This window comes from Heterodontus francisci, chromosome 19 (genome assembly GCF_036365525.1).
Source record: "Heterodontus francisci isolate sHetFra1 chromosome 19, sHetFra1.hap1, whole genome shotgun sequence".
Classification (NCBI taxonomy): Eukaryota; Metazoa; Chordata; class Chondrichthyes; order Heterodontiformes; family Heterodontidae; genus Heterodontus; species Heterodontus francisci.
Genome location: NC_090389.1, coordinates 59,467,070 through 59,482,338, shown reverse-complemented (window position 1 = coordinate 59,482,338; position 15,269 = coordinate 59,467,070). Strand labels below are relative to the sequence as shown.

General features: G+C 42.0%; 1 protein-coding gene across 1 annotated transcript in view; it reads left to right on the top strand.

Moving 5' to 3' along the window:
• LOC137380392 (interleukin-17 receptor B) overlaps nt 1-14,663 on the top strand; it is a 57,206-nt gene extending 42,543 nt beyond the window's left edge. Inside the window, exons 11-12 of the mRNA XM_068052320.1 lie at nt 12,440-12,526; nt 13,158-14,663. Coding sequence (XP_067908421.1) covers nt 12,440-12,526; nt 13,158-13,864 — 794 coding nt within the window. The 3' untranslated portion in view covers nt 13,865-14,663. The remainder of the gene's footprint in view (nt 1-12,439; nt 12,527-13,157) is intronic.
• The last annotated feature ends 606 nt before the right edge of the window (nt 14,664-15,269 follow it).

Below are 15,269 nucleotides of genomic sequence, written 5' to 3'. Positions count from 1 at the left end.
ATACATAGTACTCCAGATGTGGTCTCACCAATGCCCTGTATAACTGAAGCATAACCTCCCTACTTTTGTATTTAATTCCCCTCGCGATAAACTGTAACATTCTATTAGCTTTCCGAATTACATGCTGTAACTGCATATTAACCTTTTGCAATTCATGCACTGGGACACCCAGATCCCTCTGCATCTCAGAGCTCTGCAATCTCTCACCGTTTAGATAATATGCTTTTTTTTTATTCTTCCTGCCAAAGTAGACAATCTCACACTTTCCCACATTATACTCCATTTGCCAGGTCTTTGCCCACTCATTTAACCTATCCATATCCCATTGTGGTCTCCTTATGTCCTCTTCACAACTTGCCTTCCTACGTATCTTTGTACCATCAGCAAATTTAGCAACCAGACCTTTGGTCCTTTCATCTAAGTCATTTATATAAATTGTAAAAAGTTGAGGCCCCAGCACACATCCCTGTGGCCTACCACTCATTACATTTTGCCAACCAGAAAATGACCCATTGATGCCTACTCTGTTTCCTGTTAGCTAACCAATCTTCTATCCATGCCAATATGTTGCCCCCTACACCATGAGCTTTTATTTGCTGCAATAATCTTTGATTTGGCACCTTATCAAATGCCTTCTGGAAATCCAAGTACAGCTGGTTCCCCTTTATCCACAGCACATGTAACTCCCTCAAAGAACTCCAATAAATTGGTTAAACATGATTTCTCTTTCACAAAACCATGTTGACTCTGCCTGATAACCTTGATTTTTTTCTAAATACCCTGCCATAACATCTTTAATAGCTTCTAACATTTTCGCCAAGACAGATGTTAAGCTAACTGCCTGTAGCTTCCTGCTTTCTGTCTCCCTCCATTTTTGAATAAAGGAGTTACATTCACTATTTTCCAATCTAACAAAACCTTCCCCGAATATAGGGAATTTCGGAAAATTAAAATTAACATATCAACTATCTCACTAGTCACTTCTTTTAACACCCTAGGATGAAGTCCATCAGGACCCGGGGACTTATCAGCTCACAGCTCCAACAATTTGTTCAGTACCACTTTCCTGGTGATTGTAATTTTCTTGAGTTCCTCCCTCCCTTCCATTTCCTGACTTACAGCTAATACTGGGATGTTACTTGTATCCTCAATAGTGAAGACCGATGCAAAATATCTGTTGAATTCATCTGTCATTTCCTTATTATCCATTATTAATTCCCCAGACTTACTTTTTATAGGACCAACGCTCACTTTGTTAACTCTTTTCTTTTTAAAATATCTATAGAAAGTCTTACTATCTGTCTTTATATTTCTAACTCGCTTTCTCTTGTACTCTAATTTTACCTTCCTCATCAATATTTTAGTCATTCTTTGCTGCTTTTATATTGTGTCCAATCATCTGACCCGCCTCCCATCTTTGCGCAATTATAGGCTTTTTCTTTAAGTTTGATACTATTTTTAACTGTTTTAGTTAACCACGGATGGCGGGTCCTACCCTTGGAATTTTTCTTTCTCATTGAAATGTATCTATTCTGTGTATTCTGAAATATCCCCTTAAATGTCTGCCACTGCATCTCTATTGACCTGATTTTGCCAGTTCACTTTAGCTGGCTCTGCTTTCATGCCATTCTCTCCCTCAAACTGAATGTAAAATTCAATCATAATATGATCGCTACTACCTAGGGACGCCTTAACTATGAGGTTATTAATTAATCCTATCTCGTTGCACAATACCAGGTCTAGTATAGCCTGCTCTCTGGTTGTCTCCGGAAGGTATTGTTCCAAGAAATTATCCCGAAAACATTCTATGTACTCCTCATCTAGACTACCTCTGCCCATCTGATTTTTCCAGTCTATATGTAGTTAAAATCCTTCATAATTATCACTATACCTTTCTGTCAAGCTTCCATTATTTCTTCCTTTATACCCCGTCCTACGGTGTGGTTAATGTTAGATGACCGTACACCACTCTCACAAGTGACTTTTTGCCTTTATTATTTCTCATCTCTACCCAAATTGCTTCTACATCCTGGTTTCCTGAACTTAGGTCATCCCTCTTTATTGCGCTAATGCTTCCATTAATTAACAGAGCTATCCCTCCACCTTTTCTTAGCTTCCTGTCCTTCCTAAATGCCATGTTACTTCAATATTCTATATCGTCCTGCAGCCATATCTCAGCAATGGCTATCAGATTGTACTTATTTATTTCTATTTGCACTCTCAGTTCATCTGTTTTTTTTTTAATGCTACGTGCATTCAGATACAGAGCCTTTAGTTGTGTCCTTTTATTATTTTTGCAATCTCTAGCCATAGCTGTTGATTAACTCTTAGATTTGTATGCTCTGTCCCTTTCCTGTCACAGTCTGTTTATCATTTCCCGTATTAATACCTTTCTCTCTTGCCTTATCTCTACTCCTTGATTTACCATATCTTCCCAAATTTTATCCCTTGCCCCACTATTCAGTTTAAAACCTTCTCTACTTCCCTTGTTATGCAGCTCGCTCGGATACCGGCCCTAGCACGGTTCAGGTGTAGATCGTCCCAATGATACAGCCACCACTTTCCCCAGTACTGGTGCCAGTGCCCCATGAACTGGAACCCACTTCTACCTCTCCAGTCTTTGAACCATGCATTAATATCTCTAATCTTATTTGTCCTATGCCAGTTTGCTCGTGGCTCAGGTAATAATCCAGAGATTATTATCTTTGAGGTTCTGCTTCTTAATTTGGTGCCTAGTTCCTCATACTGACTATGCAGGACCTCTTTCCTTGTCCTGCCTATGTCATCGTTACCTACATGGACCATGACGACTGGATCCTCCCCCTCCCACTGTAAGTTCCTCTTCAGCCCTAAGTAGATTTCCCGAACCCTGGCACCGGGCAAGCAACACAGCTGTCTGGACTCTCGCTCTTTGCTGCAGCGAACAGTGTCTATCCCCCTAACTATACTGTCCCCTACTACCACTACATTCCTTTTTTCTCCCTCCACTTGAAGACTTCCTGTACCATGGTGCCATGGTCAGGTTGCTTATCCACCCTGCAGCCCCCACTCTCATCCAAACAAGCTGAAAGAACCTCAAACCTGTTGGACAATCACAAAGGCTGAGGCTCCTGCACTCCTGCCCTTTGGATCCCCTTACTTGCCTCAGCTGCAGCCACACTTTCCTCTCCTTGAGCACTATCCCAAGGAGTGTGACTGCCTCCTGGTACAAAATGTCCAGGTAACTTTCCCTCTCCCTGATGTTTTGCAGTGTCTGCAGCTCAGACTCCAGTTCAGTGTCTCTGAGCCGAAGCTCTTCGAGCCACAAACACTTACTGCAGATGTGTTTGCCCTGGATGACACGGGCATCCAGGAGCTCCCACATGCTACAGCCGTGACACATCACCTGTCCTGCCATCCTCAAAAAAAAACTCCAACAGGTTCGTCAAATGTGATTTCCCATTCATAAATACATGTTGACTATGCCCAATCAGATCATTATTATCCAAGTGTCCATTTATCACATCCTTTCAAATAGATTCTAGCATTTTCCCAACAACTGATGTAAGGCTAACAGATCTGTAATTACCTGGTTTCTCTCTTCCCCCACCCCCGCCACTGCTTAAATAGTGGGGTGACATTTGTGACCTTCCAATCTGCAGGAATCGCTCCAGAATCTATAGAATTTTGGAAGATGATCACCAATGCATCCACTATCTCTTTCAACACTCTGGGATGTAGAATATCAGGTTCTGGGGACTTACCAACCTTCAACCCTATTAATTTCTCCAATACAACCTTCTTCCTAATATTAATTTCCTTCAATTCCTCATTCCCCCTAATCCCTTGGATCTCTAATTCTGGGAGATTTCTTGTATCTTCCTCAGTAAAGACAGACGCAAAGTAATCATTTAGCTTCTATGCCATTTCTCTGTTCACCATTATAAATTCTCCTGGCTCTGTCTGTAACGGGCTCCCATTTGTTTTAGCCAAACGTTTCCTTTTTATGTACCTATAGAAGCTTTTACAGTCTGTTTTTATAATGAGAGGTGATCTCATTGAAACTTACAAAATTCTTACAGGGCGTGACAAGGTGGATGTAGATAGGATGTTTCCCTGTCTAGAACTAGGGGACATAATCTCAGAGTAAGGGTAGGCCATTTAAGATTGAGATGAGGAGGAATTTCTTCATTCAGACGGTGGTGAATGTTTGGAAATCTCTATCCCAGAGGGCTGTGGAAGCTCAATCTTTGAGCATGTTCAAGACAAAAATTGATAGATAACTATATACTAATTACATCAAGGGCTATGGGGATAGCGCAGGAAGGTAGGATTGAGGTAGATGATCAGCCATGATCTAATTGAATGGCAGAGCTGGCTCGATGCGCTGAATGGCCTACTCCTGCTCCTATATTCCTAAGTTCTTATGTGAAATAGCCCACTTGCACTGTTTGAGCAGAATTAGGTATGAGAGGGTTGCCTGCAGAATAAGAATTTTACCACAGCAGAACTCACTGCTTTGGAAGCAATTAAACTGGTAACGGAGATGACTATAATATCCAGTATTATATTGCGTCCTCTTCTAAATTCTGCTTGTACAATGTGTTATAAGACAAATGTTTCTCTGCCGCCCCTCCTCCCTGCCACACATGAACAATTCTTGACACTCATTACATGAAAGAAAGACTTGCATTTAAAAAGTGCCTTTCATGACTTCAGGACGTCCCATAGTGCTTCACAGCAAATGAAGTACTTTTGAAGTGTAGTCACGATTGCAATTTAGGAAATATTGCAACCAACTTTGTGCACAGTAAGCTCCCGCAAACAGCAAAATGATAATGAACAGAAAATCAGTTTTTCTAAATGATGTTGATTGAGGGATAAATATTGGCAAGGATACCAGGGAGAACTCCTCTACTGTCCTTCAAAACACTGTCTTATATCCAACTGAGAGAGCAGATGGGGCCTTGGTTTAACGTCTCATTGGAAGGATGGCACATCCAACAGTGCAACACTCCCTCAGTACTGCACTGAAGTGTCAGCCTAGATTTTTGCGCTCAAGTTTCTGGAGTGTGACTTGAACATGGGGTATGGTGCTGCTGCATAGCGATCACAAGCAGGGACCCTGGATTATATATATTTTTGTGCATTGCATCACTGCTGCTCCAATAAAATCAGCTAATTTGGCAAATTAAGTTGGCTATTAAGCTACTTTCTGCCTTAGTTGCATTCCCTTTTCAAGCAGTTTAAACAACACCTAACCACATATTGCTCTTCTTTCAATTGTCAAGTAGAAAGTGTGGGAGGGTAGGAGAAGCTGGGGGTGGGGGGCAGGTGTGGGGGGAAGAAAAGAATATTTTAAAAGTAGCACATGTATGCAGCATGTTTTTGATGGACCATTTCCCCTCCCCCCCTTTTTTGCTCCATATTTGAACAATGCAATATTTTTATAGCTATCATTTATAAACAGCATAATCCTTTCTTTGTATTCTATTGCTTATTTGCATTTATCAAAATGTGGAAACCATGTGAAAACATTGGCTGGGAATTTCATTGTAGTTGCTCCCACTCAACTGCTGTAATTTCAGAAGAGCAATGGAAACCCCGATATCATGTGTAGATGGGGTTTCCACTGAAGTTGCGATGACTGGGCAGGAGTAACAATGAGGAACTTCCAGCCATTCAGGAAATTTTTGAATCAATGGCCCAAACTAGAATTACAAAATCTTCAATTCAAAACTGTTTCCCCTTCTTTCAATTGATAAATACCTTCAATGGTTAAATAAATACAGTAGTTAAAGCAAAGCATGGAAAAATGTTAATGCATGACAGGACATTTGACCTACTTATTCACCAATCACTTATCCAATACATCCTGTTGTATAATACTATTTCCCCCCCAAAATCGTTTGACTAACTCACCTGTGGTTTTTTAAGACCATCAGAACCCTATCTGAAAATCTCCTATACAAGGCCTGCAAATTTTAAAAGCTCCTATCAGCAAGTTCTCAGAACTGCATAGTCTGCAGTATTTGCAATGCTCTAATTGCTCCATTTGCACATTGAGGCACAGAGAAAAGAAACAGAAGAACTGGAGGAGATTCCTGGGTTAAGAGGATGGTTTTTTCCTTTGCTGCAAATAAACTGTTTGAACTTCAATCAGGCAACCAAAGTATTAACAAAGTTTAGCCGAAGAATGACCCAGGCATTATGTGTGCTTTTGGGTGGTATTCATACTCTCCCAGGCAGACTGCTTTGCATCCAACAAGAAATTTACATGTTTAGAATTCTACCACTGAGATGAATTGATATACAGTATCCCTGTAGACAATTCCAAGGAAATGGTAAGGGGGATTGGGGGTGGAGGATGGAAATTGGATAAGGCCTGAAAACAAGCACAGGGATTGCAAAACCTGATTAACCCATGCCCATGCAAATTTTCATGCTGCTTGCTCTTTATAATGATTATAGCCTGTAGCCAGTGCTAAGTGGACTGTTGAGTGGCTGCACGCCTGAGTACAAAATCTTGAGAGGCTCACATGAGTGCCAGCTAGCCTGCGCTTCTTAAAGCAAGTCTGCATCTCTTAAAGTGGAGCTGTATTTTGGATTGGGCAGGTGCTCAAATTCATTGCAGAAGCGACTTGGACCCAGGAAAGACAAAGGAATGACTCAACATTCTCTGACACAGCAGGATGTGGACAGCTGGAAAGAGGTCCTTTATCCTCAAGGGAGGCCTTCCAGACAAATTCTGAGAAGGCAATGGGAGCAGGTAGCCGTGCAGATCAATGCCAGCAGTGTAGCCCTAAGGACCCGGATGCAGTGCCACAAGAAGTTCAATGACCTGACACAAGTGATTAAGACTAATGAATGCATCTTTAAATGATACATCCCACCACCAATTGCACCACTAGCCTGAAACACTGCTCAATTCACCACAACCCTATCTCTCACTTACCAATAATCTCCATCAATCACGACTCATATCTTCTATTCATGGCTTCTCTTCACCCTCACATACTTAATACTGCTGCAAATCTCACACCTTGCACACACTGCCAGCTATTCAACTATGACATCACCCAAACACATTACACCACATTCACTGACAGTCTCCCCTCTCTCTTGCAGGACAAGGTGACGCATAACTTTAAAAAGGTATATGGGATACTTTTCCTTATTAGCTGAGACATAGAATACAGGGAGGTTATGCTAGAACTGTACAAGATAATAGGCTACAGCTAGAGTACTGAGTACAGGTCTGGTCACTACTTTACAGGAAGGATGTGATCACATTAGGGAGAGTAGAGAGGAGATTTACAAGAATCTTAGCTATGACGAAAGATTGGATCGGCTGGGGTTGTTTTCTTTGGAACAGAGGAGGTTGAGGGGAGATTTAATTGAGCTGTTTAAAATTATGAGGGGCCTGAATAGAGTGGATAGGAAGGACCTACATCCCTTAGAAGAGAGGTAAATAACCAGGGGCATAGATTTAAAGTAATTGGTAGAAGGATTAGAGAGGAGTCGAGGAGAAATGTTTTTCATTCAGAGGATGGTGGGAATCTGGAACTCATTGCCTTAAAGGGTGATAAAGATAGAAACCATCATTACATTAAAAAAAAAATACTTGGATATGCACTTGAAGTACTTGAACCTACAAGGCTGCAGACCAGGAGTTAGAAAGTGTGATTAGGCTGGTTAGCTTTTTTGTCCAGTGCAGACAAGATGGGCTGAATGGCGACCTTCTGTGCCACAAATTTCTAAGATAATTGAAGGCAACAGTACCTAATTGGCAGGGCAGTCATGGCTCCAAGTCCTTACCCTCATGGAGCAGATGGTGCTGGAGATCCTTGGCCAGCAGCAGGGCTGAAAGGTGGCAGTATCCTCATACCTAATCCTAACATCCCACTTCCCCCTTATTTCACAATCTCTTTTAATTCACAAACTGCAGATGGTCTCTTGTTTTCCATCCCTCCCCTCATCGCAACCCTCCCCTTGTGCCTTTGTCCTACCAGATACACAAGAACTGTCACTTGACCAGGTAGTGGTGCAGGACCTTGAATGGTATGAGAAAGAAGAGACTGATGATGATGAATCACTCTCATTCGAACTCACGCTCACAGCCACAAGCTCAGCTACTGGCTGCGTGTAGCATAGAGGTGGGATCTGCAAATGGTGAGTCACTGGGCACAAGTGGCCTCCAGGAAGGGCAGTGGAAAAAGGTTATGCTGGTGCCAGCTCCTTGGAGGGCAAGGTCACACATGAGTTCTGCTGAGAGGACTGAGATGAGCACTTCAATGGGGTGACCTATAGAAGAAGGCTGATGGGTATGCACAATGAAATATTTGGTGCATTAGCAGACCCACTAGAAACCCTGCTGTCACTGTCAAGGTGCATGGAGGAATCTGGCATCAAGTTGGCACAGGGCTATGCACAGAGATTGGAGCCTATTTTTTCCAGTGGTGGCCAATTTCATGATACAGGGTCTAATGGCTGATGTGTCCGCTTTCATTGCAGCCCAAGCAGAAGCCACCCAACGTCTGGGTGCTGCAGCTGAAGCTCAGGCTGAAGTTATACAAGCTCAGCTTGGTGTCACACAAGCTCTGACTGCTGCCATCATGGCTGTGTATACCTGTGTACAGAGGAGCTTGCAGGATTTTGCCACAGCCCAACAATCTGTCCGCCAACAGATTACTAAGATTGTTGAGGCGCTTCCCCAGATAGTGGTAGTGGCTCCATGCAACATGGACTTGCTGTCCACCCTCAGGATGACAGCATTCATCCTCTGACCACTGACACTCCACCACTCCCTTGCTGTTGCCTGTCTGCCAGCTGACCCAGACTGCTGCTGCCCGCGCCGAGATGGTGCAATCCAGAGCTGGGCCTTCTAGGTGGCTCAGAGCTGTTTGAGGTTGTTCTGCAGGTCCATCTGCAGTCTCCCCCACAGAAAGTCAGCAGCTTTCACTACCCAAGCTTCAACCACTGAGGTAGCGCTGCATAGGAGCACTAGGACAGGCAAAGGCATATGGAAAATAGACACTAAGGGAGTGCACAAGGGTGATTAGTTGACTTTTGTACAGAATAGTGGATGATTTGTTTGATAAAGTTGAATTAAATTTTTTTTTTGTGGTGGCTTTTAGTTCAACATTATGGCTGTGATGATCGGTTGCAGAGAGAAGGTAAAGGTGTGGTTGTTGAACGGGGAATTGGGGTTGTGTTCACTGCTACTGCAGTAAGATGAACCTGGATGGACTCCTCCATCATTCGCACATGGGTGTGCATAGCCTCTGGAAACTCCAGCAGATGTTCACGCGCCTCATGCTGCAGCTCCAGCATCTGCTGCCTTGCTGATGACTCCATCAGGCTGAAGTTCAGCATCATTGTCCTCTCCCACAGTCCTCTGAGTGTACGTGACCTTGGTTGACACTGCCTTCGTCAGCTGTTTGGGCACATTTGCATTTGTACTCACCAGATTGTGACCACGTTACCGACCATGCCCTACTACCCACCAACATGAGAGTATCTGCACTGGTGGAGGGTGCGGGGTAATGATATGATGATGCATCCTCTGAGGTCTCCTCCTCCTCCCGGGGGAGGCGGGTGGGGTGCTGTCACTCAGGCTTGTTGGATAGCTGCTCTTGTCTATGACCTGCAAGAGAGATAAGACTGATGAGAGTGCTATGTGCTTTACAACAACTCCTAATTACTCATCAGCTGGAGCTCTAAGTGAGCAATGGTGCACATATGGGCATAATGCTTTGTGCTCGCTAGAGGGTTTCTTGTGCCCATCCATTATGCCACTCACTCTCTCAGGGTTCCACACCTGTCTCACTATCTCTGATTGCTTTGCCTGTCTCCATTCCAACCAGCTCCAACACATCTCCATACGCAATGAGGATGGCCATGTAAGGCACGCCGCCTCCAGTTCTTGACATTACCCATGCAGCATGAGATCTCTGCTCCTGCAAGCAAATACATTCCCATTGTTAGTCACTCGTCAAAGAGAGGCATGACTCCAATGTTGGTGGCCGCCTGACTGTCCATCATGGTGCCACAGACATGCCTCCTACATATGTCCAATCAATATTGGCCATGCAGGAGTTACCTTTGCTTGACCGGTATCCTGTAAAGAGAGACTGACATGTATCTGAAAACCAATGCTGATGCCTGGGCATCTCCACTGTCAGGGTGGGCACCTACTTTTCCAAATTCTTATTCACCCTCAGTTACATTTAAGGCTGCAAGCTTTCTGTTATGCACTCTACTTACCTTGCCAGAACATATCAGGCCATTTGACCCTTCTCTTGGTCCTGCAGCCAGGTACAAGGGACAACCCCACATCTGCTCACCTCCTCTACAACCTCCATCCAGACCTGCTTGGTCTGTCCTTGGCATCCTGAGGTAACAGGACTTCCCTCCGTTCCCTTCCAGACTGTAGGAGTACCTACAGGGAGGCACTGTTGAATCTTGGGGCGACCCTTCATAACCTTTGTACTGCTGCCAGGGCTCTCTCACTGCTCCCTTCTGGGACTGTTGCATTATCATGTGCTGCTTGCTGGCTGGCTTTTTAAGGTGGTGCCAGTGTTTCAGTATCCAGAACTTCCCCCCACCTGTGCTGTCTCACTGGAAACCTTCCTCCATCTTCCAGCTCTTAATTGGCCTGCCTTGACAATATTGCGGTGAAACTCCACCCCCTGCCTGTATGGCCACCGCTTTTGGTCCCGGCAGCGGGAGTTGCTTCCTTTAGGTAAAATTTCAGCCAATTCTCTCTCTATCCACTCCATCAAAAACTTTCCTAATTTTAAAGACATCTATTAGGTCACCCCTCAGCCTTTTTTCAAGAGAAAAGAGACCCAAGCCTTTCCTGATATGTATACCCATTTCTGGTATCATCCTGTAAATCTTCCCTGCACCCTTCACCACATGCAACACAACTCCCTGTTGACTTCACTAACTTTAACAGCAGTAGCAACAAAGCACTTCTACAAACTCAGCGAGAAATCAACAGAAATCAGTAGAAATCAATCAGCAACTAACCTGAAAGTAGTTGATAATCCCTTTAAATAGCAGTGGTGGGTGTTCAGCTGTGCTTGTTTATGAGGCCATTAACTGGATCTTTGCGGTCGAAAATGGAATCACTGGCATCAACTCAGCATTACACACTGACTGATGTTCTGCATACTTTCGATGCATGCTCCCAACACCTGTGCCAATGCCCTCACCAAAATGGCGTCTGTTGTGGGCTGCACCAGAAGTGTACATGCACGATGCCATTGATAGTTTGCACCCAAAACAGCACTCGTAGCACCAAAAATATGGGTGCCACGGAGCTGAATTTTGCAGCCAATATATTTTAACAAGCTTGCCTGGGATACAGTATTTCAGATTGAGTAGTTGATGCAGCTGAATTACCTGCAAACCTGCTATGGCTGGATAAATGTTTTATTTATAGCGGTAAATGATACTACAACTCTTTCAATAGCATTTGAAGGTCAGCTAACCATTATTAGATCGAGTTATCTCTTGGCTTACCTAACAGGGGTAATTTTGCAAGGTTCTGTGTGGAATTTGATTCAATGGAACATTATTTAGGGTAGGACTGTATCAGTGTTCTGTTGCCTATGCTCCCATCAAATGAGTTTCTATGCCAGGAGCAGAGCATCACACAATTACATAAAGCTTCGGTCTATTTCAGCCTATTTCCACCTCCATAACATCACCTGACTGCGCCCCTCAGCTCATCTGCTGCTGAAATCTTCATTAGTTTCTTCATTACCTCGACATCACTATTTCAATGCACTCCTGTCTGGTCTCTCACATTATACCCTCCATAAACTTGATGTTATCCAAAACTCTGCTACCCATGCCCATGTATTAACTTGCACCTAGTCCCATTCCCCTATCATGGCTCCCAGTCAAGCACCATTTTGATTTTAAAATTCTCATCCTTTTTTTCAAATCTCTCCATGGCATCACCCCTCCCTATCTCTGTTGTCTCCTCCAGCCCCACAACTCTCCAAGATATCTGCATTCCTCTAACTCTGGCCTCTTGTGCATCCCTGATTTTAATTGCTTCACCATTGGTGGCTGCACCTTCAGTTGCCTAGGCCCCAAGCTCTGGAATACCCACCCTACACCTCTCTGCCTCTCCACCTCACTTTCCTTCTTTAAGACATTCCTTAAAACTTAACTCTTTGACCAAGCTTTTGATTATCTGACCTAATATTTCCTTTTGTGACTTGGTGTCATACTTGGTTTTATAATGCTCTTGTAAAGCGCCTTGGGACATTTTATTATATTAAAGGCACTATCTAAATACAGCTACTTTCTATAAACTGCAATTTGCCCTTTACATAAATTTGGTATGACTGATGGGGGAAGGTTCTAAGAAGGGGCTGACAACATTTCCAAATTGCAAAAATGTACTCTTGTTTTATTTTAAAATATTTTTCTTTTTATACAGGACACCAACATTTTGTCTTTGGATTTGTTGTACTTGGTGTGATCCTATTTGCTTTGGGAGCTGGGCTGTTTGTAATTTGGAAACTAGGTGAGTCATTCAGGTTCTTATAAATTAAAATGGCTGATGGTTTTGTAAACTTGATTTCATGTGTAGGGGTGTCTAGTTGAAACTAAAATATCGAAATGTCAGGTCATGACAGATCTTGGTTTCGTTCAGGTTGAAATTCCAAAGCAATTGGAATTCTAATTTACATAATCCAAAATTCTGATGTCAATAAAACACTACAGGGTGAGAGGCATCATATTTACTACAAGCATCCATCTGTCACCCTCTTCTATTGCCAGGTTTACTGTAGTCTGCTGCTGTCCTGATTGTCCCTTGCTCATTTTGCCTCTGCCGCCTTTTCTTCCATTGTTGTTGTTATTGCCGCTTCCATGTCTGCTGCCACCTCTGTGACCTCTGCCATAAAATTTGAATGCTTGGAGGGCAACTTGGTTCCCCCTCCCCCTCCCCCTCCATAATTTTTTTTATCATTTGAATCAAGTATTCTTTTAGAGATCCTGTACATGGTAACTAATATATTTTGATCTTGTTTTTAACTGAAATTAAGCCATATATAATTTTGATACTGATCTGGATGGAAAGCTAATTTATTTGCAAATTGAATCTGCATTTTTTTAAACCAAGTAAAACTTCAATGGAAAATTTATTTTTATAGGCAAAGTCAATGAAAGAATCCTATTCACCAGTGATGCACAACTACTACAACCAGTTAAAGTCCTAATCATTTATTCGATGGACAATACACTCTTCCAAAATGTTGTCCTGACTTTTGCTGAATTACTGCAGAGTTCCAATGGAATCCAGGTAATAATTGACATGTGGCAAAAGAGAAACATTGCTGAACTGGGTCCTGTTCAATGGCTTGCCTCCCAAAAGGAGGATGCAGATAAGGTCATTATTGTGTGCTCAAAAGGTGCTAAAATGAAGTGGGATGCCATTTGTGGTAAAACAAACATTAATCAAAAAATGAACAATTCTGAGGACATGTATTCTACTGCCTTAAATATACTTTGTAATGATTTGCAAAATGCCTCATATCTGCATAAATATAGCATTGTCTATTTTGATAAAATAAGCTCAGCCAAAGATATTCCTGGTATTTTCAGTTCTTGTGTGAAATACTGTCTCATGAAAGACATCAATAAGTTTTACAAAAATCTACATAATGTCTCACAGAAAAAATGTAGCGAGCATGCTATTCTGATGCCATATTACAATTACAAAATTCAATATAATCACAAGATGGAAAAAGCAATTTTGGAATTAAAAGATTGGCAGAATACTCATTCAACTTCAAGTACACTTGAGATTGCAGTGGAGGATTTAGAATTACTGCATGCAAAAAATCTTCAAACAAATTGACGCAGAATGCCCTCCTTCTTAGCTCTAACTACAGAGCAGAGAAAGTCTCAGCCTCAATTCTCAGTCTGTGCTGAGTTGACAAATCTCAAATTCTGTGACCTCAGTGTCCTTGGGCTAAGGAGGAAAAAACTGTCCACAGTTCCACTGTCAATCAAGCAGCTCATACTGGAATCGCATGTGTGTGAACACCAAAAATGATCAGACTTCAGGTCAAATATTCTGCTGGCACTCACTGTTTGGACTGTTTCTGCTCTAAGGAGAACAGCTCCATTTTCTCAAGTCTCTCCACATAATCGAAATCCCTCATCCCTCATACCATTCTATTAACTCTCTTTTGCACTCTCGCTAAGGCCATGACATCCTTCCTAAAGTATGGTGCCCGGAATTGAATACAATACTCTACCTGAGGCCGAACAAGTGTTTTATAAAAGTTTAACATAACTTCCTTGTTTTTATACTCCATTAGCAAAGCCAAGGATCCTTAATGCTTTTTTAATGTCCTTTTCAACTTATCCTGCCACCTTCAAAGATTTGTGTACATACACCCCAAGGTCTCTGTGTTCCTGCACCTCCTTTAAATTTGTACCATGTAGTTTATTTTGCCTAGAAGGGTGCAGTGATGTATATTGAAATAACATAAATATTTGCTGAAATGATCATATACTGTGTGTAAAATAAAAATAATATTGTATGTATACAAAGATGCTGTTGTCATGTGCTTATATGATGTGACCCTCTTGCTATTTTATGTTTTGATTTTTTTTCTAACTGCTTTAAATGCTGACTTTTACATAAACTTACAAAGGCAAAGACTGAGTTTGACCATGACTTTTGAATGGATGAAAATATATCTGAACAGCTGATTTACACTGTCTTTCTGGACTTAAGTGGAAAGTCCACTTCTTGATCTACACTAAAATAAACATAACCCAAAGAGAGGCATCTGTTAGCATAGAATCACTGTGGTTCATTTAATCACAAGGCTAATACAAAGTTCTACCCAGATGTTATCAAATATTTACAAAAAACATAAGAACACTTAAATGGCTCTCTTTGCCATTCTTTCATACAAATTTGGACCACTCCAAGCATCCAACTTAATGTATTAAATAATTTTGATGTATAATTTTAATTGTTTATGAATTGCTTTATTATACCCATCATATCTTTTTTTTTGAACAAAAAACTCAAATGTTTTCTTCTTGTAGGACAGAAATGGGCAAGTACAACCATAAAATGCCTGAGTTCAAAACAGCGTGATAAATCATCTGAGCTTTCAAAAACAAATGATGAACTCAAAGCACTTTGCAGACTTTGAATAGTCAGAATTATCATTCATCATATTTCTGTACAAACCACCAGGTTATCATTATCTGCCATCAATGGGTCTTGCACTAGTTCTGCT